The 26,678-nt window shown below is 38.8% G+C and overlaps 1 protein-coding gene and 1 long non-coding RNA gene across 5 annotated transcripts; one reads left to right on the top strand and one right to left on the bottom strand.

Annotated features, from left to right (window-relative positions):
• The first annotated feature begins 451 nt into the window (after positions 1 to 451).
• Positions 452 to 20,854, top strand: LOC107746404 (lysine-specific demethylase 2A-like). 4 transcript variants are annotated; one of them, XM_016560629.1, is made up of 22 exons: positions 452 to 729; positions 5,356 to 5,494; positions 5,578 to 5,656; positions 5,812 to 5,858; positions 5,954 to 6,132; positions 6,222 to 6,328; positions 6,544 to 6,637; positions 9,464 to 9,617; positions 9,809 to 9,924; positions 10,403 to 10,529; positions 10,626 to 10,858; positions 11,078 to 11,155; positions 11,755 to 11,997; positions 12,095 to 12,211; positions 13,095 to 13,181; positions 13,439 to 13,597; positions 14,238 to 14,264; positions 15,827 to 16,962; positions 17,819 to 17,982; positions 18,130 to 18,276; positions 18,369 to 18,584; positions 19,783 to 20,854. In XM_016560629.1, exons 1-22 carry the CDS (start codon positions 679 to 681, stop codon positions 19,962 to 19,964), a joined length of 3,882 nt encoding a protein of 1,293 aa, XP_016416115.1. In that variant the 5' UTR covers positions 452 to 678; the 3' UTR covers positions 19,965 to 20,854. The 4 variants fall into 4 exon arrangements, with proteins under 4 accessions (XP_016416115.1, XP_016416122.1, XP_016416107.1 ...); XM_016560636.1 differs by lacking the exon at positions 452 to 729 and adding an exon at positions 1,106 to 1,872; XM_016560621.1 differs by lacking the exon at positions 452 to 729 and adding an exon at positions 3,245 to 3,422.
• On the bottom strand, positions 4,902 to 24,209 carry LOC107746438 (uncharacterized). Its single transcript, XR_001640687.1, has 3 exons — positions 24,199 to 24,209; positions 22,572 to 22,574; positions 4,902 to 5,009 (listed from the first exon to the last, which is right to left on the bottom strand). It is a non-coding gene; the product is annotated as an uncharacterized LOC107746438 (long non-coding RNA).
• Positions 24,210 to 26,678: the final 2,469 nt, after the last annotated feature.

Genomic DNA, 26,678 nt, shown 5'->3' with positions numbered 1-26,678 from the left:
TATTTATATAATGTTTTAAGTTTTATTTTAGGATTAGTCCAAATTATTTTAAGTTTTTCATTGAGGGTAAATATGGTTCTGTCTTTACTGACCATTTGCTTATTTAGTGTAGATGAGTAGCACTTAGTTGATTTATTTCGTATGTTTAGCTGGTATTTTCTTTTATGTACGTGATAATAGTAGAACTCTGTATTCTGGAGACACTTAAGTTTAACTCTACAGTAGTCTGGCTTGAGTTGTTTAGACTGAGTAATTGTGATTAAAAGACCGGAGTTGTATAAAATCTGTGTTATTCGTTCTTTCGTCCAAGCTTAAAATAGTAAATCATTGTTATTTTTATTTAGAGAGAAAGGTTTCTGCTGCAGTTGGTTTTGAAGGTGTAGTTATCGACAGCTGTTTAGTTCAATGAGGGGCTGCGCGTTAGCTGATGGCTGACCAATCAGCAACTACTTCCTGATCGCTTGTGTTAAACGAAAAGTTCTACCATGCGGAGTTACTGTGCTGGGTTACCGACAATTCAATGTGTACAGTTTTTCCAAGACAGTTTATTGGACTCAAAGAATTAAGTCCTTAATGAAGACCTTATGTGAAGTTAGTTCACTGTCACTGGGCTAATTCGAAAGAAATGTAGATTTATTTTACCAGACGACCCAATCGAGAGCTTTATACAGTCAAGTCATGGACTGGACGTCCGCAGGCGATGGTACGTCAAGCCACGGAAGAAAAAAGGTATTTTTTTTCAATAATCATATTACTCGTAAGGATTTAAAAAATGGTTGCAGAAATTTTCCTAAAACTGAGTGAGCGTGTTGATATTTAATATTTGATTGGTTGGCAACGCGACGCTTCCAGCACATGTAAACCAGTCTTTGTGTAGCTCCGTTGATCGGCATGCAACTCCAGCCAATGAGAGTGTGGCTCCTTTGGTCACGTGTACAATTATTTCCTCTTTAGTGCCGCCTCCCAGTGAAGTGACAGCGACACTTAACCAATGAGCGCAAAGGCGAGGGCGTCGCATGTGTTTGTGATTGGATGCTGAACCAATAACGGGCGGGTCTTACTTCGTGGTGTTTTTGTGACGATGTGAAAATGGCGGCGAATGATGTACTACATTAACTTTGTCGTGAATTCACACAGTGGAGCTGTCTAAATAATGCTTACTTTCACTTAGAATAGAAAAGTTACTAGACGAGTCTAGTCGGAGTGCACATTTTAGTAGTAAAAAAAAATACACGAGGACTATTTTAACCGCTGGATTTTCCCCCTGTGAGCCCGAGTTTAAGTCTTGTGGAAATATGGTTTCATTAGAAACTTGAACCGGGATTAGCGTGTGTTACTCGATAAATGTACGCTCATCATTTCTCGCCGCACTCCTTATGGTTGACTGCAATATTAGACGTTGTACATATAAGCCGTATGTATAAGCAAGACCCCATATCGCTTTGTAATTTTAATATTTTTACGACTGTTTCTAGGCTGGTTAGCGGTTGGTGCTGATGCTCGTTCTCTAACGTTATCCTCAGCAGCGCTTAGCTTGACAAGCTTTCATGGTTGTTTTAATAACCTGCCCTTTTCACTTTTTGTGTGAGATTATAATACAATAGTTTTGTAGTATTAAAGAACAAGCGGAAATCGTTAAACCCGCTTCTGTGTGAACGAACCTCCTGACGAGTTCTAAAACTATTTGATTTTTTTTATGCAGCAAGTATTCATGCAAGTATCGTTAAACGGACACTGAAATAAAGTGACCATCAAACACAGTTGGGGCGGTTATTTCAAACGCGATAAACAGAAGTGTGTTCGTTGGCGGGCTGCGCGTGATTCTTCATTCTGACAATGGACGATCCAAAGCCGCGCTACAGCAAGCGACTGGTAAGTGCAGCGCAGTGGACACCTGGAAAATAAAATGCTTTGATTCGGAGGGTACATTGTATATATACTGCATTTTTACAGAAACTTTAGCTGAAGCTGTTGAAATGTTAGCAATGTTCAGTACACTAGTGCCGTCATTTGAGTGGGAAAAATAATCTGCAAGGAGTCACTAAAATGACTTCAATTTATTTAGCATTTTATTTACTCTATCGGTTTAATGCGTTCAGATGTTTAACATTTTGAACGGATGTCAATGTCAGTTAAAGATTTCTTGAAAACTTAGGCAAGTCTGTCATTCTCGCGGAGAGGTTGGATACAGTAGATGTTGATTGATTGATTTATTTTTGGCTGACTGTTGAAGAACCACGTGACCAGCAGGTGCCAACAACCACTGACCCAGACAGTTTTATGACCAGGAAACATTTCCATTGTCACATCAAAAATCAGTAAAACAATTAGAATAATTCTGTAATTTCACAAAGTGTTCTTGCAATATTTGATGGCAAGAAAAAAAACTTTTGGAGATTGGCGCGAATATATGGCATAGCATAAAATAAAAAAATTCGTAATACTCTGTTATTATATAATAATGTTTTAATGTGTGTGTGTGTGTTTTAATAGTGTTTACCTGTGATTTTAAAATGGTCGAATTCCCTTGATCCAAACTGACAGGTCACTTTCTCTCTATCAGTATTCATATATTTTTGTATTAACCTCAGCAATACCTCAGTTTAAAGCATATTCAACACCATTTTCCTCACATGTGAGACTGTCAAAAAGCAACAAATATCATAATTTAAAATTCATATATTTTGTATAATATGTCATTATTATATTTTTATTAAAACCAAGGCACATCAAAGTCTGATCAAGTTGCATTTAAAAAACACTCTTATTTGATTTCATAAATGCATAAAATATTGTCAATTGACAACTTAATGTGTACAAAAATGCTGAATGTTAGTTGCTGACACTGACTTGTGTATGCAGAAAAAAATAATGATCTTTAAAAAAGCATCATATGACCCCTTTAATGTGTGATTGTCGGTAGTTATTCTGTTGTTTAAAGATGCTTTTAGAGAATTTGTAGCAGGTAGTTAAAAGATCTCTCAGCCTTGTGCTCAAGATATATAGATTAGAATTTGGAATTTATCATCTATAATGTTAGGGTGGTTTGAAATCATATTGTTGGTTGGATTGTAACATTTCCCCCAATGGTTTTCTGAAGAACAAGACAGTGGTTGAAAGTTAGGATGATTGGATAGATTGTTGTTTGCAGACTGTTTTTGTAGAGGCTGGGGAAGTGGAGGACGAATGATTAGATTGGTTTAGCAGACCATGTGATCAGACATGCGGGAATGGGAGGGGGCACTGCAGAGGCGAAAGGATGACCGAGGAGAACAGACGGCAGAGTTTCTCATTTTGAAAGAAAGGCAGGGATGGAGAATGGGCAGGAGAACCTTACGCTTGTTGATGGAGGAATGTTGTTGATGAGACGCAGAGGCAGGAAGAGGAAAAGCCAGCAGAGGGATGAAGATGTGACACTGAAGGTGCGAGGTGTGTAGTGTCTCATTGCCCTCCACAAGGGCTTCCTCTTAGCGCACTGCAGTCTAGCGGCTCGCTTAGAGAGATGGTGATCAAAAGCTAGGGAATAACAAGAGTGCATGTAAGGTTTTCATTCTGACATCAGTTTCACTGTTCTTTTTTTTTTTCTTTCTTTTTAGCCTCCACTTCATCCTCATTCTTCCCCCCTCCAGTGTTCCCCTATTGTGCTCCGTTATTGGTGTCAAATGAGGACATGTTGCAGTACAGGTTGTACTGTTTCACCCTAAATGCTTATTTGCTGCTTTTGTTACTGAGAGATCTGACAGTTTGTTGATCTGTTGTGAATGGAAGAGATCGAAAGATGCAGTTATGCAGTGACAGGTGCAGGAATTGCGCACAGGCCCAGAGGAGGTGAAAACTGCAGCTTTGTTGACTAGGGATGGGCACAAGCACCTAAGTACTTGTCAATGATAACATTGATTGATCATCATAATAATTGTCTTCAAAAATATCTGTTTTTTTTGTGTTTGTGGTTGCGTTTTGGGCGGTTCCTTGCTGTCTGATTGGTTAGAACAGGAACATGGTGTACATGGTGACTTTCAGTTTGTGAAAGCAGAGATTGTCGTACACACAGGACACGATCTTGCATTCAGCTAGACAAAGCACAATTGTTGTATTGGAACAGAACAGAACACGGGTCCTGAAGCACTTGTTTTTAAAACTGTTTTTAACATGACACAATGCAATTCTCAATTTTTGAATGAAGAGTTATGAGGCCAATATTCGTCTAGTGTGTTTGGGCTATTTTCTGCTAATGTGAAGTTTTTTTTTTATATAGGGCTTTGTTTGCATGCTCATAGAGGTCCACATGGTTTAATTTAGTTCTTCAAAGGCATTTGAACGGGTTTGTTGCTAATTTTCTAAGATTCTGCACAGTCATGCCCAATTCATTTCATTGATTTTTTTTCTCCCCCCTTTTTTTGTCTTGTTGTCTTTGAGTTTGAGAGGGTGTGACGACAGGCCAGGGCTTTAGGAAGCGTGTGATTGGTTAGTGGTTCCACATCACCATTGAGACATTGAGGGCAGAGGAGGGTCTTCTCGACTCAGCTCGACTCACTCTCCTCACGTGATAAATAAAATCTGACTCCTGCTCCGTGGTGCACTGTCGTTCGCGCACGGTTCGGCACGCTGCATTGAGCGTTTTTTTTTATTTATTTTTTTAAAGTGTCTGTCCTCTAACTGAACTAGGCAAAATTATTTTTGTTACTATAAATAAATCAAAACGACGGTGTGGGGAGTCCAGTCCCTGCTGCAGAGAAACACCCCCATAACAGGATATTACCACTTTTACTGTAGGAATTCTGTTATTTGGATGGTGAGCTGTATTGGATTTCCGCCAGACATATCGTTTGGTGTTGAGGCCAAATAATTCAATTTTAGTCTCATCTGCCTCAGAATCTTCAAGGTGTGTTTCAGAAAAGCTCGTTTGTGACTGCATGTGACCTTTCTTGAGGAGTGGCTTTTTTCTTGCAACTCTGCCATTCAAGCCACATTTGTGGGGAATTTGTGATATTGTTGTCACATGCACACAACTCCAACTGAGTGATTCTGTTTTTTTTCCTGACATGTTGGTGTTATAGCTGGATAAAACAAAAAGGGTGTCCATCTTCATTTCAGGCTGCAAAGCAACAAAATATGATTATTTTAAAGGGGGGTGATTCTTTTCTATACTCACTGTATCTATGTGTGAGATTGTGGGCAAGTGCATCTCTCAGCCTAGTGTATGTGTGCGCTCAAATAGCCCAACAAGTTGAAACGGTGGTAGTTATACAACATTTGTTCAGCATTCAGAAGACAAGGAGGAGTGTATGCAGAGAAAAAGTGTTGCTCTGGCATCGGATTTTCATTGCCTCATTCTCTCACTCTCTTATCTTACAGCGGTCTGGCACGCGGCGGCGTTACCAAGACGATGGCCTTTCCGATGAAGAGATTGATGGAAAGAGGACTTTCGATCTGGAGGAGAAGCTCCACAACAAACGCTTCAGCTCAGACAGAGTCAAACGCATGGAGGGCAAAGGTGAAAAAAAGATGCGGCTCTTTATGGAACTCTTCAAAGATCTTCATGGAGTGTGTAATTTAACGCTGCCTGTTGTTTTTTAGACCTCACATATGAGTACATTCAGAAATGTGGGCTTCGGGACCCCATCATCTTTGAGAGACCTGATGGACTTGGCATTAAGTAAGATATTGTCCTTTTTTTTATTTTTATAAATGTAATTTTTCCTGCCCTTTACAGTTCCTATTTTTCCTCTTTTTTTTTTCTTTTCACATTTCAGAATGTTTATAAAGTTTTACATTTGAATTTAATCTGAATTTGCAATATTTCCTTTTTAGAATGCCAGATCCAGACTTCAGTGTTAATGATGTGAAGTCGTTAGTAGGTAAGTGTTTTTGTGGTTGGCTATGCTGATGAATTTCATGTTGACTAGCATCAGTGGTGCTTCAGCATCTCCTTCCTGCTCATCACTCTTTACAGGAAGTCGGCGTATGATTGACGTGATGGATGTGTCTACTCAGAAGGGGACGGAGATGTCAATGATGCAATGGAAGAGCTATTATGCGACTCCTCCCTCTCAGAGAGAGAAGCTTTATAATGTTATCAGCCTTGAATTTAGCCACACTAAACTAGAGAGCTATGTCAAAAGACCTACCACGGTAGGTACCTTAACACTTAAGACAAACCAAAAAATACATATATTTAGACCAGTGTGTGATAGTCAGAATATTTATCCATGTTGTCACAGGTGGACATGATTGACTGGGTGGACAACATGTGGCCAAGACACTTAAAGGAAAGACAAAGAGATGCCACAAACTCTATCACTGACATGCAATACCCCAAAGTGCAGAAGTGAGCATATATTAGATCCTTCAATAGAGTCTATATTAATGAATGCTCGCTCTTACATCTTGTAAAGGCTTTAAAACAAAAAGGGTCAGTTCACATGGAAATAAGCCTACTGCATTAACTTCATGTCCCATTTCTCACACAACTCTCTTTGTTAATTTTTGTTATTCTTCAGCAAAACAGTCATTTTCCCCTATTTCAAATTTGCCTGTTTCCAGGTACTGCCTAATGAGCGTGCAGGGCTGTTACACAGATTTCCACATAGACTTTGGAGGCACATCTGTGTGGTACTACATACTGCGGGGCTGCAAGGTCAGAGAACACTGTATATATACTAGGGGTGTAAAGATATACCAATCAAATGTTTCGGTTCATATCACCGTTTTGGAGCCACGGTTCGTTTTGCTGTGGGGGTAGGGTTCATAGCATGGCACCAGCAATGCTATAGAACACTAGATTCACTTTGAACTTATATAATAATAATAATTATATAATATTATCAATAATAATAACAATAATTGCTCTCTGTTAGTTCATTAATTAATGCACTAACAAATAGGGGTGTAATGATTAATCGATACGATACGATGCATCGATGCCACACGTAAAATATCGATGTCTGTTGTATAAATAGGCACCTTTATTTTGGCACTGTCCACATTTTCACATAATGTCCGTCTATGCATTACTGCCAATGCGTGCATCCTCGTTTAAACTCACGTATCAGGACCCGATATAAGGACTGCCCGAAGGCACAAGGTGAGTATAAAAGATGCTCGGGATTGTTTGTGGAACAGTCGTGCGCCGTGTGAGAAGTTTTCTGCGCACGCACACAGACAGCGGTGTCTACACCGTGCGAATACTAAATTGAGCTCTGTTCCGCTTTTTTTGTGCATAGATGAATAAATACAGACAAAATTACATCAAAATGTGCCTTTTGGCGAATATCCTAGTAAACACAGTCGGTTAGGCATATGTCTTAACGTAAACAGTGGAGAAAGAAAAGGCATGTGTATCAGTATATTAAATCCGTGCTTCGTTCTTAAAGTGAAAGCAAACTAAAAAATAAATCTAATGCTGTCAAAGAAAAATACAAGTGCTCACAGCTCTTGACTAAACCTTTGTAACATCAAAAATGATTAATCTATATTTAATTTATACAGTGAAGGCTATGCAGTTTTTACATTTGATTATTACATTTCTGTAGCGTAGGGCCTATCTGAAAATGTATTTTAGATTGAGCTGAAAAACCTGAAAAGCACTGTTTATTGAACTTGTGTCTTTGTTGTATTGTATTTATTTTCTGCTATTGCTTGTAATTTGGTTATCTGTAGAAAAGATTTTTAGCACTGAGCCCATAGTAGCAGCCAGAATTGTTTTTCCAATTGTTTATTTTCTTTATTATTAAAAAAAAAAAAAAAAAAGTGTAGGCCTATTTTTTTGTTGTGAATGTCCTAAATGCCCCAACAGGATGTGAAAATTTCAGATAAATGTTCGTTATATATTTTGGTTGCATTTGTGAGTTAATAAAAATGTAGATGGTTGTTTAAAATAGATATATAATATCATAATATCGACATATCGATCGATATACTCCTGAATCGAATCGTAATCGTATCGTAGAATTTTTTGAGGTATCGGCAAATATCGTATCGCTGGGTATGAGAATCGATATTGTATCGTATCGTCACGAACCATCCAATTTACACCCCTTCTAACAAATGAGACTTTAAAAATGGTTGCGTTGTAAAGTGTTACCAAAAAATCTATTGTCTTAATAAAATTTAAATAAAATAATGCCTAAATAATGCAAACTAGTCATTGGACAACATTATACTTAGGCTACATATAAAAATGCATGTGCCATGGATAAATAAAATGGAATAGCTGGACAATAAGGAAATGATTTTATTCAAATATGTAAACTCAGTCTAACACTTGAGAGTCGCAAGCTGTTTGAGAGTGCGCGAGTACTTTATGGGTTAAAATAGCTTGATTGTTTAAATTGGCGTGACATAATATGACGTGCAAGTCACAATTCCGTCAACTGTCCGAAATGTGGGCTAGTCTTGTATTGCAGCGTGCAGCTCGCTTGCAGAGCAAACTCAATGTGGATATTATGGATGTGAGGCCATTTGTGCATTTTGAGAGAGTGGGAGAAGACGCGGATGACTGATCTGCTCTGATAATCTGTTAGGATTCAACTTGCATACAATAGTGCATAAATGTTTGCGGGAATTTCCCACTCTATAATCGCAAAACCTTGGTGAATGTGTAGAATTACACACAACGCTCCCACAATCCCGCAGCTAAACACGGCAACTAAACTCTAAAAATTCACAGCGTTTTATTATAGAAGTGGGTTCATTATAATGTTATGTATATGACAGTCCCAGTCATAGTTAATATTCATTAATATTCTTCATTGTTGTTTGTGCTGCTCGCGCTATGCCTTGAAGAGATAATCACCATAGTAGGCCAACAATGAAGCGCTTTACTGCAGCGTAATTCGACCAAATGCATCTTGTATGAAATAAATAATCTATACATGAAATATATAAACAAAATATTGCAACTTACAGTTCCACAAAAATGCTGCGAGTGGCTTCACAAGCAAACTTGACTCTGCTAGTCATGAAGATAAAACTCTGTGGACGCATACTTTCCAACAATGCACAGAAACATGATGTCATCTTTTGTTCTCATTATAATTTTATGTAGCCTATATGACAGATAAGTTCTGCACATGTTGCCCTTAATGGGACCTTTTTTTTTTTTTCAAACTAATTCAAGCAATTCAAAACCATCATGGCCGTACACGTTTGAAGTGTCTCCGCAGGGGGCGGGGAAGGCCGTGAGAGTACCGCGGTACATATCGTGGGTGGTGTATCGTGGTTTTTCGGTTTGAAGTCTTTTTCTCTTTTGATCGATTTTATGCATTCTTGTTGAATAAAAGATTTCACCTTTGAACAGTAGTGTACATGCTGAAATCATTGTGATTTTAATTTAGCATGGACACAAGAGCTCATTGATAATGTCATATGAACTGTTATTTTGTATCTGACAATTAGTTTCCTGTCAAAATACCCATAAATGGTTTTGGCCTAGATGAGCTCGATTTGGATGTCTCTGCTACAGGTGTTTTGGTTAATCCCGCCCACGCCACAAAACCTGGAGCTTTATGAGAACTGGGTGTTGTCAGGGAAACAAGGCGACATCTTCCTTGGTGACAAGGCCACTGATTGCCAGAGGATTGAGCTCAAGCAGGGCTACACGTTCATTATTCCATCAGGTAAGCACATGCAGGCACACACATTTGTTTACATCAGAAACACTTGATTGTTATATTGTGTGTATATTTATTTAGAATTTCTTATTACCATTTGTTTTCATGGTTTTAGTTTTGAATGATTAGTTTGAGCTTTCCTAAATTACATTTGCTGTGAATAATACCTAAATAAAACCTTTATTTATTTTTGTTAGGTTGGGTCCATGCGGTGTACACTCCAGTAGACACACTTGTGTTTGGTGGGAACTTTCTACATAGTTTTAACATCCCCATGCAACTGTACATCTCCAACATTGAGGACAGAACACGGGTGAGTCCAACATTTTACTGCAACCACCATTTTCTTGTATAACTTTCATGACCCTTTATGGGCTTACTTATTGTAAGTAAATCTCGCAAAACCTGCAAGAACATGACTGGGTCATATTTCACCAGAGAGATAAACAAAGTAGTAAGAAATCACATTATTTTTTTACCACAACATTTGGACTGTACCGTTTTGCAAATAAGCACACTTCTCCTCAATTTTCATCACAATGAAGAGGAAAAGATGTATCATTAATTACCTCAATCCAATAATCATGGTAGTATTTCTTGTACTGTTTCATATAAAAAGAAAGCAAGAAAACCTTTATCTGGTCTGGATAATTTTTTTTACTGCTTTAAAGTAATGAGAATGAGCTTTCTTTTTCACATAATTATTGGGAATTTGGTAGGCGAGGGGTGTATAATTTTCATGAAAATAATAACTGGGGATAAAAAAATCATAGTCTCTGGTTGCTCCTCAGGTGCCAGCTAAGTTCCGGTATCCATTCTTTCATGAGATGTGCTGGTATGTGCTGGAGCGTTATCTGTACAGCATGACCAACACCTCCCACCTCATCCCTGAGTTTCAGAAACACTCTCTGGGAATTGGTCAGTACATTAACACATTCACTTTCTAACAGATTTGATTGTATTGAGCACAGATAAGCTTAAGTCTGTTTCTCGTTTTCTAAATCCAATACACAGATTTGAGGTGGGAAGACTCAGGTTGTGAGGAACTAAATGGCCATGCTGAAGAGGAAAGAGATGATAACGATGCTCCATCTCCACCTAATGCACCAGGGGTGAAGCTACACTTGACTCCTTTTGAGCTGGAGGGGATGTGGCACCTGGTGGAGAACTTGGAGTCACTGCCGTCACATAAGAAGTGCGTGCCTTCAGGAATACACAATGCTGCTGCCCTGCTACATGACATACGGGTCAGAACACTTGCCCATTGTGTTTTACACTTCTGTTTTTTGGAAATGGTTATTTTGATGTACTTGCTGGTGTGATTTTTTTTGTATTTTTTTTTTTTTAATAAGAAATGTGACTTGAGATGCAGGATGTTAGTGGTTAATATTAGGTGTTGTTGCTTAAGAATCTATTCAGTCATTTTGAACTATAATGTAAGTGTTTTTGTTTTCTCTGTCTTTTAGGCATTATTGAAAGAACATGCTGATGACATCCCTGAACTCTCTTACACTGGAAAACCCATTGTCAGATGGCCAAAGAGGGTAAGATCACGGAATTAGTTTCTTTAAATAGGTTGTTTGTAATTGGCTTTCCAGAAAAAGCATTAAGTGAATCATGTAAATAACTAACTTTTTAGAGTTTTTCTTTTCATCCAGTTTTTGTAATTTGTCATTTTTGTGATCAGTATTTGTAATTTCATGCCATACAGTGGAATAATGAATTTTATTCAGAACAGGTATTTGTAACATCATGGTATTACCTGTTTAAATTTTTTTATATATATATAGTAATGAAAATCAGTTTGTCAGGACAGTTATTTTGTTCATTAAATTAATGGTGCAACCAGAATATGTTGGTCATCCTTTTTTGTGTCCTCCTTTTGATTGTAGTGTAAGCAAAATATGACCGGAACATTTTCTTTGCTGCACTGTTAATTTTGACTGTCTAAATATGTGAATTAAACATGAAGCTTGAGTTAACTGCCATCAAAAGGGGGCATAATGATGGATAAAACAAAACCCTAAAATTTGCACTTTCTCTTTTTTTTTTTTTTCTTTCTTTCAATAATATCTGAATATTCTCTCCTAAACCCATCACGCTGCAGCACTTACCTCTGATTTCTCTTTGTCCCTTTCCCAAGCCCCCCTGGTACCAGCCCCCTCCACCTGTTATTCGTCCCAAGCTGGCAACCGCACATATTATTCCACGACCAGTGAAACCAGCCTCTAATATGTCGGTGCTGCGCCGCCGCCGCGTGCGCTGTAAACGGTGCGAGGCCTGTCTGCGCACAGAATGTGGAGACTGCAACTTTTGCAGAGACATGAAGAAATTTGGTGGCCCTGGCAAACTCAAACAGACCTGTGTCCTGCGCCAGTGTCTCGCTGTGAGTGTCTTCACATTGTGCATTTTATATTTAATGTAACCTTCCTTTGTTTGCTTATATTGATTAATATCACTAACTTTCTGTGTTCTCTCAATAGCCTGGTCTGCCGCTCTCTGCTGTATGTGAGATCTGTGAGGAAGGCAACCAGGACACTGGTGAAGAGCTCATGGAGTGCTCCAACTGTGCTCAGATTACACATCCTAGCTGTTTGAAGGTACAAGCATTATTAGTATAGACAGCAATTTAGTAGACTTCTCAAAATGCTTTATTCAGATTCATTCATCTTGTGAGCATTGTGACTAGAGGCTTTGCAATGTGTGGACATCAGAAAACGATTTTCAGCTCAATAGAGCGCAACAAATGGCTTCTGGAAGTAAAAATCTTATTCATGTTCTCAATAGAGAAATGCATTATTATAGCAAGAATCCTTAGTAATGTATAAGCATTTCAGGGACAGACCTACCTGAGTTTTTGAAGAGACTTTACCATGAGAGTTTAATTGCCAAATTTCTAGTGAAGAACAACACTTCCCACAGTCTTGAAGAGAGAGAGTACATCTCGGATACTTAAATATTTTCAAATGTAATTTGAACAGATGAAGCAGCTATTACTCTAATCTTTAGTGTCACATGATCCTTCCGAAATCATTCTAATATGCTTATTTAGTGCTCAAGAAACATTTCTTACTATTTTCAATGTTGAAAACAGTTGTGCTGCTTCATATTTTTTTGTCGGAAACTGAAACTTTAATAAATGGAAAGTTCAAAAGAATGGCATTTATTTAAAATAAGTTTTTGTAACATTATTTACAATTTAATGCATCCTTGCTGAATAACAGTTTTAATTTCTTTTTAAAAACAACTTTTGAATGGTAATGTATATCTTTTAGTACACTCTTAGTATACTTAAAATAAAAGACTTCATATTTTTGTTTTATTTTATGTCATTGCTCATTTCATTGTAATTTGCTATGCTTTGTGAGATGGACAGCTTTATTTGTTCTAATTGATACGAGTACAGTGCCGATCTATAGTGTTTTCTCCTGTACAGTAAACCGTTTTACTGTTGTAATGATCTTATGTCCTCTGTCTGTGTAGACATCTGGTGAGGGAGTGGTAAACAAAGACCTACCGAGCTGCTGGGAGTGTCCTAAATGTATTATGGGCAAAGAGACAGATTCTGAGGTAAAACACATATTTACAAGCACATTGACCCACATGCCCACGATTTTAAAGAGAGTTTCTCCGCCTCTTGTTTGAACACACCTTCAGGCCTTTGAAATGAAGGAAGCTTTGAGTGTTCTAATGCTACTAGCTTTTGCAGGCCTGCATTCATACACACTCATTCACACCATGTAGAAATATGCATGTCAAGAGCTTACTGTGATGTACACACTCCGATCTGCGTGTGTAACAGTAACGCTTGTTTTCCTGTGTGCCAGTCGTCAGGCAGCGGTGATGACATCGCGGCACAGGATGGGTCAGGGGGGCGAGGGGGCGAGGGTGGGGCATGGCACAGGGTCGGGCGGCCCCCCACTTCTCTCTCATATGGGTCGCTCCAGAAACGAGCCGCAGCCCCTGAGCAGCGGCTCAGGAAGCGGGTGAGAGGCTCCGCCTTCCTCACACCACTGCTGCCGCATGCATAGTCGCTCTGCTCTGCCTTTATTATGTATTCCCTTCTCTACTCTCTCTACCTCTTGCAGTAAATCCCCCCGTTTTGTTCCATCTTTTTTCCACGCCTGTCTTCTCTCGCTCTCTTTTTGGCCCACCCTGCCCTGTTCATCATCATCGTGCCCCACTGCTTTGAGCGGGGCATGGCACGGGGTCGGGCGGCCCCCCTCTTCTCTCTCTCATGGGTCGCTCCAGAAACGGGCCGCAGCCCCTGAGCAGCGGCTCAGGAAGCGGGTGAGAGGCTCCGCCTTCCTCACACCACTGCTGCCGCATGCATAGTCGCTCTGCTCTGCCTTTATTATGTATTCCCTTCTCTACTCTCTCTACCTCTTGCAGTAAATCCCCCCGTTTTGTTCCATCTTTTTTCCACGCCTGTCTTCTCTCGCTCTCTTTTTGGCCCACCCTGCCCTGTTCATCATCATCGTGCCCCACTGCTTTGACTGACTGAGGGTTTCAGAATCAGCTTTGTGTTTGTAGCTAGTGTGATTCCTTTCAGTGATCCTGATGTGTTCATCACTGTTCATTCTTTTGAAGTTCATATTAACTACAGTATGTTATTCTGTTTTGCAGCTACAATTGGAAGGTGGTAAAACACATGTAAGTTGTTTTTTTTGTTTTTTTGGAAGACTGTTTATCAGTGCTTGAATGATTTTCTAAATTTGTAATGAAAAAAGCTAAATTTATAATCATTTTGTTCTGACTAGTTGTTTGTGACCGCAAGTGGATACATTTCCACAGCAGGCTTTTGCTGTGATACATATTTTAACATTATTAAAACATTATTGGTTGTTTAGCAAGGTTTTAGGCCCCGTTTCTGGATGTTGTTTTTATTTTTTTTTGATTCTTTATTATAAAGTTTTGTTGGAAACAGGTCCGTTTAGATGCCTTTTCACTGTCTTTTGACAACCCCCTAGTGGCAGTCACACAGAACTTTTCATATTGGTCGTGAATCAGGTCTATTGATTCACCATGGTAAAATGAATGAATACTGAATGTTTGACTATATCCACAAAAATTAAATCACCACCAATACTTCTGAAAAGAAAAACAAAGTAGATTTTCTAGGGCTAATTAACGCAAATAATTATGTAATTATGAATTATGTCTGAAATATCTGATTTGTGTTTGGTTGTTTTATAACTACCCATTGTTTAGAAGGTGTTTAAAGATTAATGTTTTAGTGCAAAAGTATTGGTAATTCTCACCTTACATTTACATTTAATCATTTAGCAGACGCTTTTATCCAAAGCGACTTACAAATGAGAACAATAGAAGCAATTAGACCAACAAGAGAACAACAGTATACAAGTGCCATGACAAGTCTCAGTTAGTCTAGCACAGTACACGTAGCTAGGTTTTTTTTCTTTTTTTCTTTTTTTTTGACCTTGTGCTCATAATTTTGATTAGGTTCAAGTTTCTTATAATAATAATAAATAGAATATACTAGATAAACTATAAAGAAGTGTGAATAAAGAAGTAAAATAGAAAATGAATATAGAATACATAAGCAGTGTCGGGCATATGGTCTAGCTGCAAATGTTCAGATATTTCAACAACCAAAGCTCAAATCAGATTTGAAAATTCTGCATACGCATATAATTAGAGCTTCACTCAGCTCTCATATTTCTTTAAATTGGAAATATTTATCTTTCTGTCATTTGTTTACAGGGGACAAATTTTCACTTTTTTAGCTTTTTTTACATTTAGTTAGGTTTCTGGCGTGTCGCAGAAAGAAAACACGCAGCCGGTTTGTTATTGGCTGTCTGAGTCTGAAACAGTGTCATCCAGTGTGCTGTTTCAATTTGCAGCCAGGTTCTGTGTAGATAGCTAGCTATTTGAATAAGACCACCTCCGAGCCATATACGGAGTCCAAGGCAGCAATTCAAGTGTCTTGTGTCGACACGCCCCACGGAAGAGAGGGGTGGGGTGAGCAGTAGCTCATTATCATTTAAAGAGACATGCAGAGCTGTTTTTGACAAGGTAAAAAGGGTGTTGTTTTACACAACCATTGAAGAATTTTAACCAAAGAATGTTACAGACATTTCATGAAGACCCTAAAGAATCATACCTATTTGTGGAAAATGGGCATCCGATGTCCTCTTTAAAGATTGTGAAAAGGTGGCTTTAGTGTGACATTTTTCTTATTTTCTCTCTTTCAGAAACGCAAGTCTTCATCTCTTGATCCTCGCTTGGCTAAGATCTATCGGCGACATGGGATGGAACACGATGATGATTCAGGCAGCGATGACGATAGTTGCAAGATGTCATCAGTCCGGGGCAGGGTCTCTTCATCCCGCCGAGGTTATGGAGCTGGTAGGCGAGGTGTTTGGAGAGGCTCCTCGCATCGAGGGAGTCGAGGGAGAGGCAGCTTGGCAACAAGATCGCTGAAAATGAGGAGGGGACTCGGAGCAAGAGGGGAGAGAGGGGGTCGGGTTAGGTTAAGAGGAGGATCCCACATGAGGCGACGGCGCTATGAAACAGAAGACGATGATGACGAGGATGAAGATGATGATGAGGAAGATGATGATGAGGATGACAGTGATGAAGAGAGACATCTTGGCCGGTCAGATAAGGAGCATCGTTCAAGGAGACGGAGGCGGAGAGGTGATGACGATGATGATGATGATGACGACGACGAGGATGATGATGATGAGGAAGACAGTGAGGAACAGGACTTTGAAGGAGAGGATGATGAGATGGAAGACTTAGATGGAGGAGAGGAAGATGATGAGGATGGAGGGAACCAATCAGACTCTGATCCTGACCCACCCGTCTTACTAGTCTCAGACTTGAATGATGACCTGCTGAACGATTCCTACCTGACTGTGACCCTCCAGCGTCCTCCAAAGGCCAAACGTGACCCCGGTTCCATTGTACCCAAACTGGAGGCGGCTATGTCTCCCCGAACACCTAGGGGTCCTGGCTTCAACCAGCGCAAAACGCTACCCAGGACCCGTCTCAGGAACAGCACCTCGACACCAGCCGGAAATGGCCTCTCTCAATCCAAAAGCATCCACACGTCTGGCCGCTCCACGAGGCGGAGCTCCAACCAGGATGGTCGAGAGAGAGACACAGCGTCACCGTCCTCTATGTCTTCTCGTTCCTCTGTTTCTCCGCCACCTCCTCCTCCAGCCATCGCCACTTTTTCTCCTCCTTCCCTCCTCTCTCATCCCTCATTCTGTGATGTAGGAAACGAGCGTGGCTGTGAAAAGGACATTTGGATGTCAGTGTTCCGTTACTTGGGTCGGACGGATTTGGCTGTATGTATGAGAGTCTGCAAGGCTTGGTACAAGTGGTAAGTGTAGTAGTTACAGTTAAAGCCTCAGCAGATCCTTTTTAACAAGCTGGGATGCTTCCTTTAATTTCCTCTTTCTGTTTATTTGTTTGTTTTTATCAAACAAAAGGCCTTTTCACACTAGAGATGATGAATGATTAAGCGTAATAAAAGTTGAATTGCGATATGGCTTAGTGCTATTATCAAGTCTCAAAGTCTGCGATGTAATAAAATAAATATATGTGCTGTGGGTTTCAGAGAGGAGCGTGGCTCTGTTCATTTACATGCAAGCAGCTCATGATCGGGTGTCTTCAGTGTAATACTTTTGTCCATATAGTGCAGGGGTGGCCAAGGTCGGTCCTGCAGAGTTTTGCTCCAACCTTGATAAACACTCACCTGCCTGCTGCTTTTTAGTAACCCTTAGACCTTGATTAGCTTGTTCAGGTGTGTTTGATTAGGGTGGGAGCTGAAGTCTGCAGGACTGTAGCTCTCCGGGACAGACGTTGGCCACCCCTGATATAGTGTATGTTGGGATATAGCTATGCTTTCAGAACAAAAACTTGATTATTAGAGTTGATTATTAGAAAGTCTGTGCTTCTATTTCTTATAATATCACCTTTTCAGTAATGTTGTTAACAACACTATGTTGTGGGGGTCGACAAAAACAGAATATAAAGATAGACACATTTGCATAGGTAACTTCCTGAAAGGATGATGGTATTTTTATTTTATTTTTTTCACAGTAGTACACAATTTTAAAATGGAGAGTTATCTTGATTCATAATTGTGAAAGGTCATGATCTTGATCATTTTGGTTAATTTATGAATTTTGTCCCCCTTCTCTCAAAGTAATTGTTTTGGTTCTCTTTTGCTGTAGGTGTTTTGATAAGCGCTTGTGGACACAGATAGATCTGAGTCGATGTCGGGCACTCAGTCCTCAGGCTCTGTCAGCCGTCATAAAACGACAACCTGTGACACTTGATCTCTCCTGGACACCAGTATCAAAGAAACAGATTGCCTGGCTCATTCATCACCTCCCAAGTACCAGTTCTCAGCATTTTATAGTCTTAAACTTTGAAAATGTCTGATGTTTTGATGTTTACATGAAATTGCTTAAAAATAAAGCATGCATCACAGTTGAGACTAAAATATTCTCTCTCTCTTTCTGTTTTTTCCCCCCCCTCACAGGTTTGAAAGATCTTATAATGTCAGGTTGCTCCTCATTATGTGTGTCAGCGTTAAGTTCACAGAGCTGTCCGGGTTTGCGAACACTTGACCTGAGCTGGACCGTGGGTGTCAAAGATTCACAAATAAAAGACCTCATTGTGCAGCCAGGTGAGGCACTCATAATCATTATTAATGGGAGAATGTGTTCAGTGTGAGCAGAAATTCACTCTCTTTTTCACCTCTACCTTCACGTCAAACAGGCAGTGAAAGTCGCAGTCGGCTGAGAGGTTTGCTCACTCTGAGCTTGGCTGGTTTGGATGTGAGCGACTCCACCTTGAAGATGATCGTTAGACATATGCCTTCATTGCACCGGTTAGATTTGTCCCACTGCCAGGGACTCACAGACCAGTCCATCAACCTGCTCACCGCTACTGGCTGCAACACTCGCAACACACTCAGACAGCTTAATCTTTCAGGTACCCTTTATCTTCTGAAAATACCCATGATATGTTATTCCCACATTTTTATCACAACTGGTGCTGCAAACTCAAAATCTTGGTAACACTTTAGTTTAGGGACCAATTCTCACTATTAACTTGTTGCTTATTAGTATTCATATTACTAGAATTTTGGCTGTTTATTAGTACTTATAAAGCACATATTAATGCCTTATTCTGCATGACCATATTTTAGATCCCTTAATCCTACCCCATACCTAAACTTAACAACTACCTTACTAACTATTAATAAGCAGCAAATTAGGAGTTTACTGATGCAAAAGTTGTCGTTAATCGTAAGAACTGCTCCTCAAGCTAGATTGTGAAAGATTGTAAAATCTTAATGTCTTAAATTCAGTTCCAGATCAAATGTAAGGTCATAAAATCTTAATTTCGTTTTAATTAAATAAATGTGAGTGCTGCAAGTTGCAATGTAAAAATATGTCACTCAAAATTTAGGAATAGTTCACCCAAAAATGTCAAATTGGCGACAGTTTGCTCACCCTCAGAGCATCAGAGATGTAGATGAGTTTGTTTCTTCATCAGAACAAATTTAGAGATACTACATCACTTACTCACCAATGGATCCTCTGCAGTGAATGGGTGCCGTCAGAATGAGCCAAACTGCTGATAAAAACATCACAATAATCCACAAGTTATCCAAACAATGTCAGTTTAACTGCTTGTGAAGTGAAACGCTGTGTTTGTAATAAACAAATCCATCATTAAGGCATTTTAACTTTAAATTGTTGCTTCTGGCCAAAATCTATAAGTAGTCCATAATAACACTTCCTCCAGAGGAAAAGTCCATCCCCTGTTGTCTATTTGTTTAGAACTGTTTTTGCCTGTAAACAGTGTTTGATCTGTGGATATTTGTCTCCCGATTAAGATGAGATGACTTTTTCACTGCAGAAAGCAGTATTATGGATAGAGCTATTTTAGCTGGAAGCAACGGTTTGAAGTTTAAAATGTTTCTGTGCATTTGTTTCTTACAAACAGCTTTTCGCTTCACAAGATGTTAATTGATGGACTGGAGTCATGTGGATTACTGTGGTGTTTTATCAGCTGTTAGAACTTTTTATTCTGACAACACCCATTCACAGCATTGGTAAGCAAGTGATGTAATGCTAAAGTCTGGTACTCACAGTTGGTGGATTAATCTTTTCTGTCTCTGTAGGTTGTAATAAGTTGACAGATGCTTGTCTGTCCTATATGAAGCGATTATCGGCTCTGGCTCTGTTGGATCTGCGGGGCTGTAGGAATGTGACTCGACGCGGCTGTGATAACTTCATCTCTGACCTGTCCCACTGCACCGTATTCTGTCTGACCGAGGACAAACTCATTCAGAGAATATCATAACATGCACACATAAAAACACACGCACAGCTCAGCTTAGCGAGCTCACAAGTGCTCCATCCCACTCAATACAGGCTCATCTGGCCTGAATGGGAGGATGAGGCTGAAGAAAAGAAACGGATGGAAGGATATGGCCGTTGTTCTAGTAGAAGAGTAAAAACAGGCTGACAGGAGAGGATAGTTTCACCGCCGTCTTCAAGTGAAGTGGAGGATTTTATTCCCACAACCCATGAGACCGATCCAGACACATTCAGCGTGTGGCTTTTTCTTCTTCTCTGGGCATTCAGCCTAATCCAAAGTGACTCCTATACTTCATAATCTAGCCCAGGTTGGATTTGGTGAATGAGGAAGGGATGGTTTGATCAGAGATTCAGTCCTGGTGTGGCCACTGATGTTCTGATGATTTGTTGGTGCAGACGAGTTGAAGCAAGGAGAAAGAAAATGACAGACATGGCACATCCTGATACTTCTCATCCACCACAACTTGATCAAAGAATGTAGTGGCAGCACAGGATGGTTCTAAATCATAGAAACTTCAGCAAACCGATCCAGATCGTTCACTCATGCTTTCTTTGTGACTTTTTCTGAACTCAAATGTTGGTCGTTCAACCTTTCTGAAGGTTCTGCTGCCTGGATGTTTGTAGACATTTAACACACCACACTAAGTTTTTACTCGCTCGTACCAGTCACTCTTTCTTTGTTTTTTTTCCATCTGATGTTTTGTACTTTTGCTTGCTGTCATCTCAAATAGGCGATTCACCTGCATTCTCCTGTCCTATCTAAACTAGGAAAGGGTTGCTAACAGTTGAGACTTAGTTGTTCATTTACCCTTGGAAAGCTATAATTTAACTGCAACTTGTAGCAACACAATAGCAATTATTTTCTGAGGACTTTTTAAAATAATGTTCCTTTTGTTTTTTCATGAAAAAGCAGAAAAATAAAAAGGGAAAGCAAACAATGTTCCTGTTTTGTCACATGTTGCCTTTTAGCACAGAATTCATGCATATTTTGTCATTTTATGACTATACACATACCCAATTTTAACTGTTCTATACTGAGATGATCATGCATGATAAAGGGTTTGCAGGATAGAAGTAGAGCCACAATAGTAATAATATTGATCAACTGATGAGGGTTTTTAATGGCCAGACTGCAGGGTAGCGGATCTACAGTGGGGCACAAAAGTCTAAAACCAAGTTGAGAGTCTGATATTCTATTCCTGGAAATATAGTCATGTTTAGAAAAATGTATGAAAAGTACATGTATGATATAAAATACAAATCGTTAAATTTTTATTTCTAGGTCACTAATCAAATAAGCAAATTTGTCACATTGACCAATGACCATGTGATCTCCTTTGTACAAAAGGTCAGATTTCTCTGCCTCCATTTAAAGCATACAAGATTTTGTATAAAATGTTAAAAGGTCATTTATTTAGCTGACATCAGTTCAGTGTTGATTCAGTTGTTCAGTAAGATGAGTTTTGGAAAATGTGTCATTCAGCTCAATAAAATTTAAATTTTAAATCGATAACTGGCATTCTTTCCGTACCCACTGTATATATATATATATATATATATATATATTAATATTAATATTAGTATGTGTATATATATAAACAAATTAATGATCATAATACTAACATTCCATTCAAACAGATAATCTGTTCAATCCATTTTGATGCCAATAATTTATATTTATGCATTTGACGGATACTTTAATCCAAAGCAACATGCATTGCATTGCATATACCTTTTTATAATAATCGTACAATATCAGTCAATTAATGGCTAGTACTTAATGGCTCAGTTTTAAGTTTTGGTGATTTCAGTCTTTTTTCCCGTGTGCAGAATTTAAATATTAGCTTCTTATTTTTCCTGTATACAAGCCTCCTAATTCCTCAATACCACCTTTCAGGTAAGAGTGCATTTGTTTGACCTTATTCTATAAAAGATAATTAACATGGGCTAGAAAGTTTTCATTTGCATTTAGACAAAAACAAACAAAAAAAATGCTAAAACCTGCTGCATGTGAAGGGGTTGTGAAGAACCGTGATCATGAAGAATACAAATATTCTCAAGTTCCAAGTTCCAAAAGCCTTTATTAGTATTCTGCATTTTTGTAATTCATCCTTTTCAAGCTCCGTCCATTGGCTCTGCAGCAAGGACCTTCTCTTCCAAACATCTCATTTTGTTTTCCATAGAACCAAGTCATACCAAGTTTGGAACAACGCAAGGGTGAGTTAATGATTTTTTTTTTTTCAGGGTAAACAAACCCATTAATGAATCACCCTTTACTACCAGAGGTTAACACATCCAGCTTTAAAATGAAGTATAAACCCATTTTTACAGGGAATATTTACATTTACTCTAGATGCTGAATTGATGGAAAGGAAAACGGGTTGAACTTGTATCCAGATCCGCTGTAGAATTTGTTCTGAAACTCCACCCTGCATCAAATGGGAAAAATTTAACTCATCAAGAGTAAGTTACATACGACATACTCTTGAAAAATGTCCAATCTTTTGACAATTATGGCATTTTCCTGAAACAGCAGGGCATCTAGAATCACTTGCAAGATGTTTTGTTGATCCACAACGATGACATGCACGGACTGATGAAGTCATCTTAGAAGCCTTAAAAGTTTTAGAGGAAACAGAAGGCTTTGTAGATTAGAGTAGAGTATTTAGTTTTATACTGACCAACAGCTGCCATAGACCTTCCTTGTATTACTTGCACAGGCACCACCTTCCGGTCTGATATGGTTTTAACTTGTTCACCAGCAGCTTCAATTTGAGTAGCAATTGTGATGGCTTTACTAAGGGTCAAGTCAGTCTCCAACAACAACTTTTCTCTAATACGATGACTGGCCACATTTTCTACTAATTGATCACGTAACATTTCATCAAGATTTGATCCAAACTCACATGTGGCTGCTAAATCTCGGAGTGAGGTTACATACTGTAGGACTGTTTCACCAGGTACTTGAGCTCGTTTTCTAAAAGCATGCCGTTCTGCAATTACATTCCGTCGAGGAACAAAGTATGCTTGTAAAACCTCAATAGCTTCCTCCATCGTCTCTCCTTGATTTGGCAAAGTATAAAATAATCTCTGACCTTCTGTGCCCAAACAATGAAGAAATAGAGCTCTCTTTCTTGCAACAGGCCATTCATCTCCAGATGCATTAACGACCAGTAAATAATTCCCTCTGATTATAACCAATCACACACGAGTCTGTTGAGCTTATGAATGCAATGGGTAATTGTAGTGTTTCAAGTCCAGGTAAGCATGAAGAGTCAGATTCCAGAAGTTACAATTCAAGGATTTATTAGCATCAAAGGCCAACAGCAAACACAACCTGCATGCCACATGGTTGCTCACATTCAATTATCCTTCTACACCTTTTATAGGTACCAACTTAGTAACCCACAGTGCCCTCTTCTGGTGAATCAATAATACAAGAACACAACACATACACACCTCGAAAATTCAGTAAAGTCTTCAAAATCCTCATGACTGGTGACTGATTCTTCATTGATCAGCTTCATAGTATATATTTCATTTCTGCATGGTGGAAACCAGAGTTTGTCGTCATGAGATGTTTAAATCAAGACAACAACAAGGACCATGTAATTTCAGCTCTATGAATTTATTGCCTCACTGAATGTCATTTAGTGTGCTTTGTAAACTAGTACACTTAGATCTACACATACGGTGGAGGTTAGAGAGACTAACTTCCCCATCCCCCTTTTGTCTATCACCATGTCACCCGCCACACTACACAGCACCTGCCATATGATTCTACAGGCACTCCTGCCCCACTCACCATTGCCCTGCAGGGGGCACTAACTCGAACTTCAGATACCTGCAAAATACTGTATCTGACCGTATTTCTGCTCCCTGGTGAAGAGGAGCGCAGACACAGAGCTTTTTAGCTTAGAAACACTCCAGTAATATAGTGAAGAGCAAAAAAGAGACCTCTATATTGTGACATGAAGTGGAGTGACACATTCGTGAAATGTCGGTTCACACAGAAGTCACTTTCTAAACAAACAGCTTTCTGTTGGTCAACATGGCGAATTCGCTGTTGTTAAATCTGCTTGGGGGAAACTTTTACCCTCACAAGAAATTACCGTGAAATTCTATCAAAATGACTGGATTTCACAAGAGAAAATTGGCCATAGAACGGTGAAGGTGACTGCACCTTAAAGGGACAGTTCACCCCAAAACTAAAATACTCTCTCTTTTTATTTTTTTCCCCCTCACAGGTTTGAAAGATCTTATAATGTCAGGTTGTTTTTCCTCATTATGTGTGTCAGCATTAAGTTCACAGAGCTGTCCGGGTTTGCGAACACTTGACCTGAGCTGGACCGTGGGTGTCAATGATTCACAAATTTCAGCCCAACTGAAAATCTCTGGAAAGTCCTTGGCAATAAAGTTATGGCTAAGAAACCCACTACAGTCACCGAACTATGGAAGAGAGTGGAAGAAGCGTGGACCGAGATCACACCAGCGCAGTGTGAGAAACTAGTGATGTCCTGCAGCCGCAGATGTGCTGAAGTCACTCAAAGCAAAGGCCTCTACACTTACTAATTTTTGAGAGCTGTAACCCTCCAAAATTTTAGTTGTAATCTTCTTTCGCGCTACAGTAGTTACTGTTCTCTAATTTTGATCACTGTGTTTTCCACAAAATAAAGATTTTTGTTGAAATGCCTTGGTTATTTTGTCAAACATGTTAATATAACAGTGGTATACCTAATAGTCCTTCAAAATTTGAGCGATGAAGATTAACAATAACATTTCAGAAAAAATCAAGTATTTATAGATTGTTCTCAAATTTTGATCTCCACTGTATATACTGGGAAGGCAAGTTTTTTTTAAATGTAAACCTCATATGTAGATGTTTTTGAAAGAAGTGTTTTATGTTTACCAAGGCTGCATTTATTTGATTAAAACTAGAATAGAATAGATTAGATTTTTATTGTCATTGTTTTGAACAATGCAAGACTGTTTAGCAGCTCACAAGGTTGGCATAATAGACAAACATAAATAGATAAAAATAAAAATAAAATAGACAAGAAGAGAGGTATTCCAGAAGGTAATATATACAATGGTTAGTGCAAGATACTGTAGTGCAAACTGGAGCAAATTAAACAAAAACAACAGTGCAGAATACAGTATACATAGTATCGGTGTATACTATAGGAATGTATATCAGGATGTATGAATAATAAACATAAGTTTAACAGTATATGTTTTGTGTAAACATATGAGAGGTATTTACAGATTAGTGCAAATATGCAGTGTGGCGTGTACTATTGCACTTGTAGACCTGAGACATTGGTTTATTGTTCGATAATGCTTGGGAGCAGTAGGAGAGAAGGATGAGGATTTATGCATTTGACTGCCTGAGGGAAGAAACTGTTCTTTAATCTGTTAGTCCTCGTTTTGATTGTTCTGTATCTCTTCCCAGAGGGCAGAGGGGAAAACAGGTGATGTCCAGGGTGAGTGGGGTCCGTTATGATACAACTGGCTTTCTTTCTGAGACGGCCAGTGTAAAGGTCTACAGTGTCAACGGCCAGTGTAAATACAGTAATATTGTGAAATATTTTTACAGTTTGAAATAACTGTTTTCTGTTTTTTATTTTAAAGGGGACATCAGATGCCCATTTTCCACAAGATGTTATGATTCGCTAGGGCCTTTTGAAATGTCTGCATCATACTTTAGTTAAAATTCCTCAATGGTCGTGTAAAACAACACCCTTTTTACCGCGTCAAAAACAGCTCTGTTCACAGCCACCCATTTCGCTGCATATCTTTAAATGCTAATGAGCTCTGCTCACCCCACCCCTCTCTTCCGTGGAAGAAGAAAGGCGATTTGCAAATAATCATAAAAATATAAAGTGTGAGATTTCTTCTGGAGGTGCAGCTGGATCACGAACAGTGGGTACTGATACATCCTTGAGTTTTAACTTTTTAGCTAAACCTGCCTTGAATTGTCCCTCGTTCAGAAAGCAGTCTGGAGTAAAATGATTTGCACAGACATAAATAAATGTAGGTGTATTTGGTGGCGCATTACCATCAAAAACAAAACTAATCCACAGTGTCCTTGATGTCTCTTTAATTACAGTTTTTGCAGTGTCTGTTTTTGAAGTGAGTGGGTCTCAAGTTCAAAAAAATGAAAAAAAAAAATGTTAAAGTCAACATTATCTATATACATTTACATTTAGTCATTTATCAGACACTTTTATCCAAAGCGACTTACAAATGAGTACAATGGAAGCAATCAAAATCAACAAGAGAGCAATGACATGCAAGTGCTTTAACAATTCTCGGTTAACTTAACGCAATAGCAAGTTTTTTTTTATTTTTTTTATTTATTTATTTATTGTATAATAAATAAAAATAAAACAGAAAAAAATAGAAAAAGAATAGAGCAAGCTAGTGTTAGAGGCCTTTTTTGCTTTTGTTAATTGTATAATAAATAAAAAGAAAACAAAAAGATAGAATACAAAAAAATTAGAGAAGCTAGTGTTTTTTTTTTAGTGCAAGTCTAAAAGGGGCAAGTTTTTTTAAAGAATATAATTAGAATAGAGAGTGCCAGAGTTAGAGGGTCAAATAAAGATGGAACAGATGTGTTTTTAGTCGTTTCTTGAAGATGGCTAAGGACTCAGCCGCTCGGATTGAGTTGGGCAGGTCATTCCACCAGGAGGGAACA

The sequence above is a fragment of the Sinocyclocheilus rhinocerous genome, unplaced genomic scaffold, assembly GCF_001515625.1.
Source record: "Sinocyclocheilus rhinocerous isolate Xijiao unplaced genomic scaffold, SAMN03320098_v1.1 scaffold2026, whole genome shotgun sequence".
NCBI lineage: Eukaryota > Metazoa > Chordata > Actinopteri > Cypriniformes > Cyprinidae > Sinocyclocheilus > Sinocyclocheilus rhinocerous.
The sequence above is the reverse complement of the archived record's forward strand: the minus strand, read 5'-3'. Positions and strand labels throughout refer to the sequence as shown.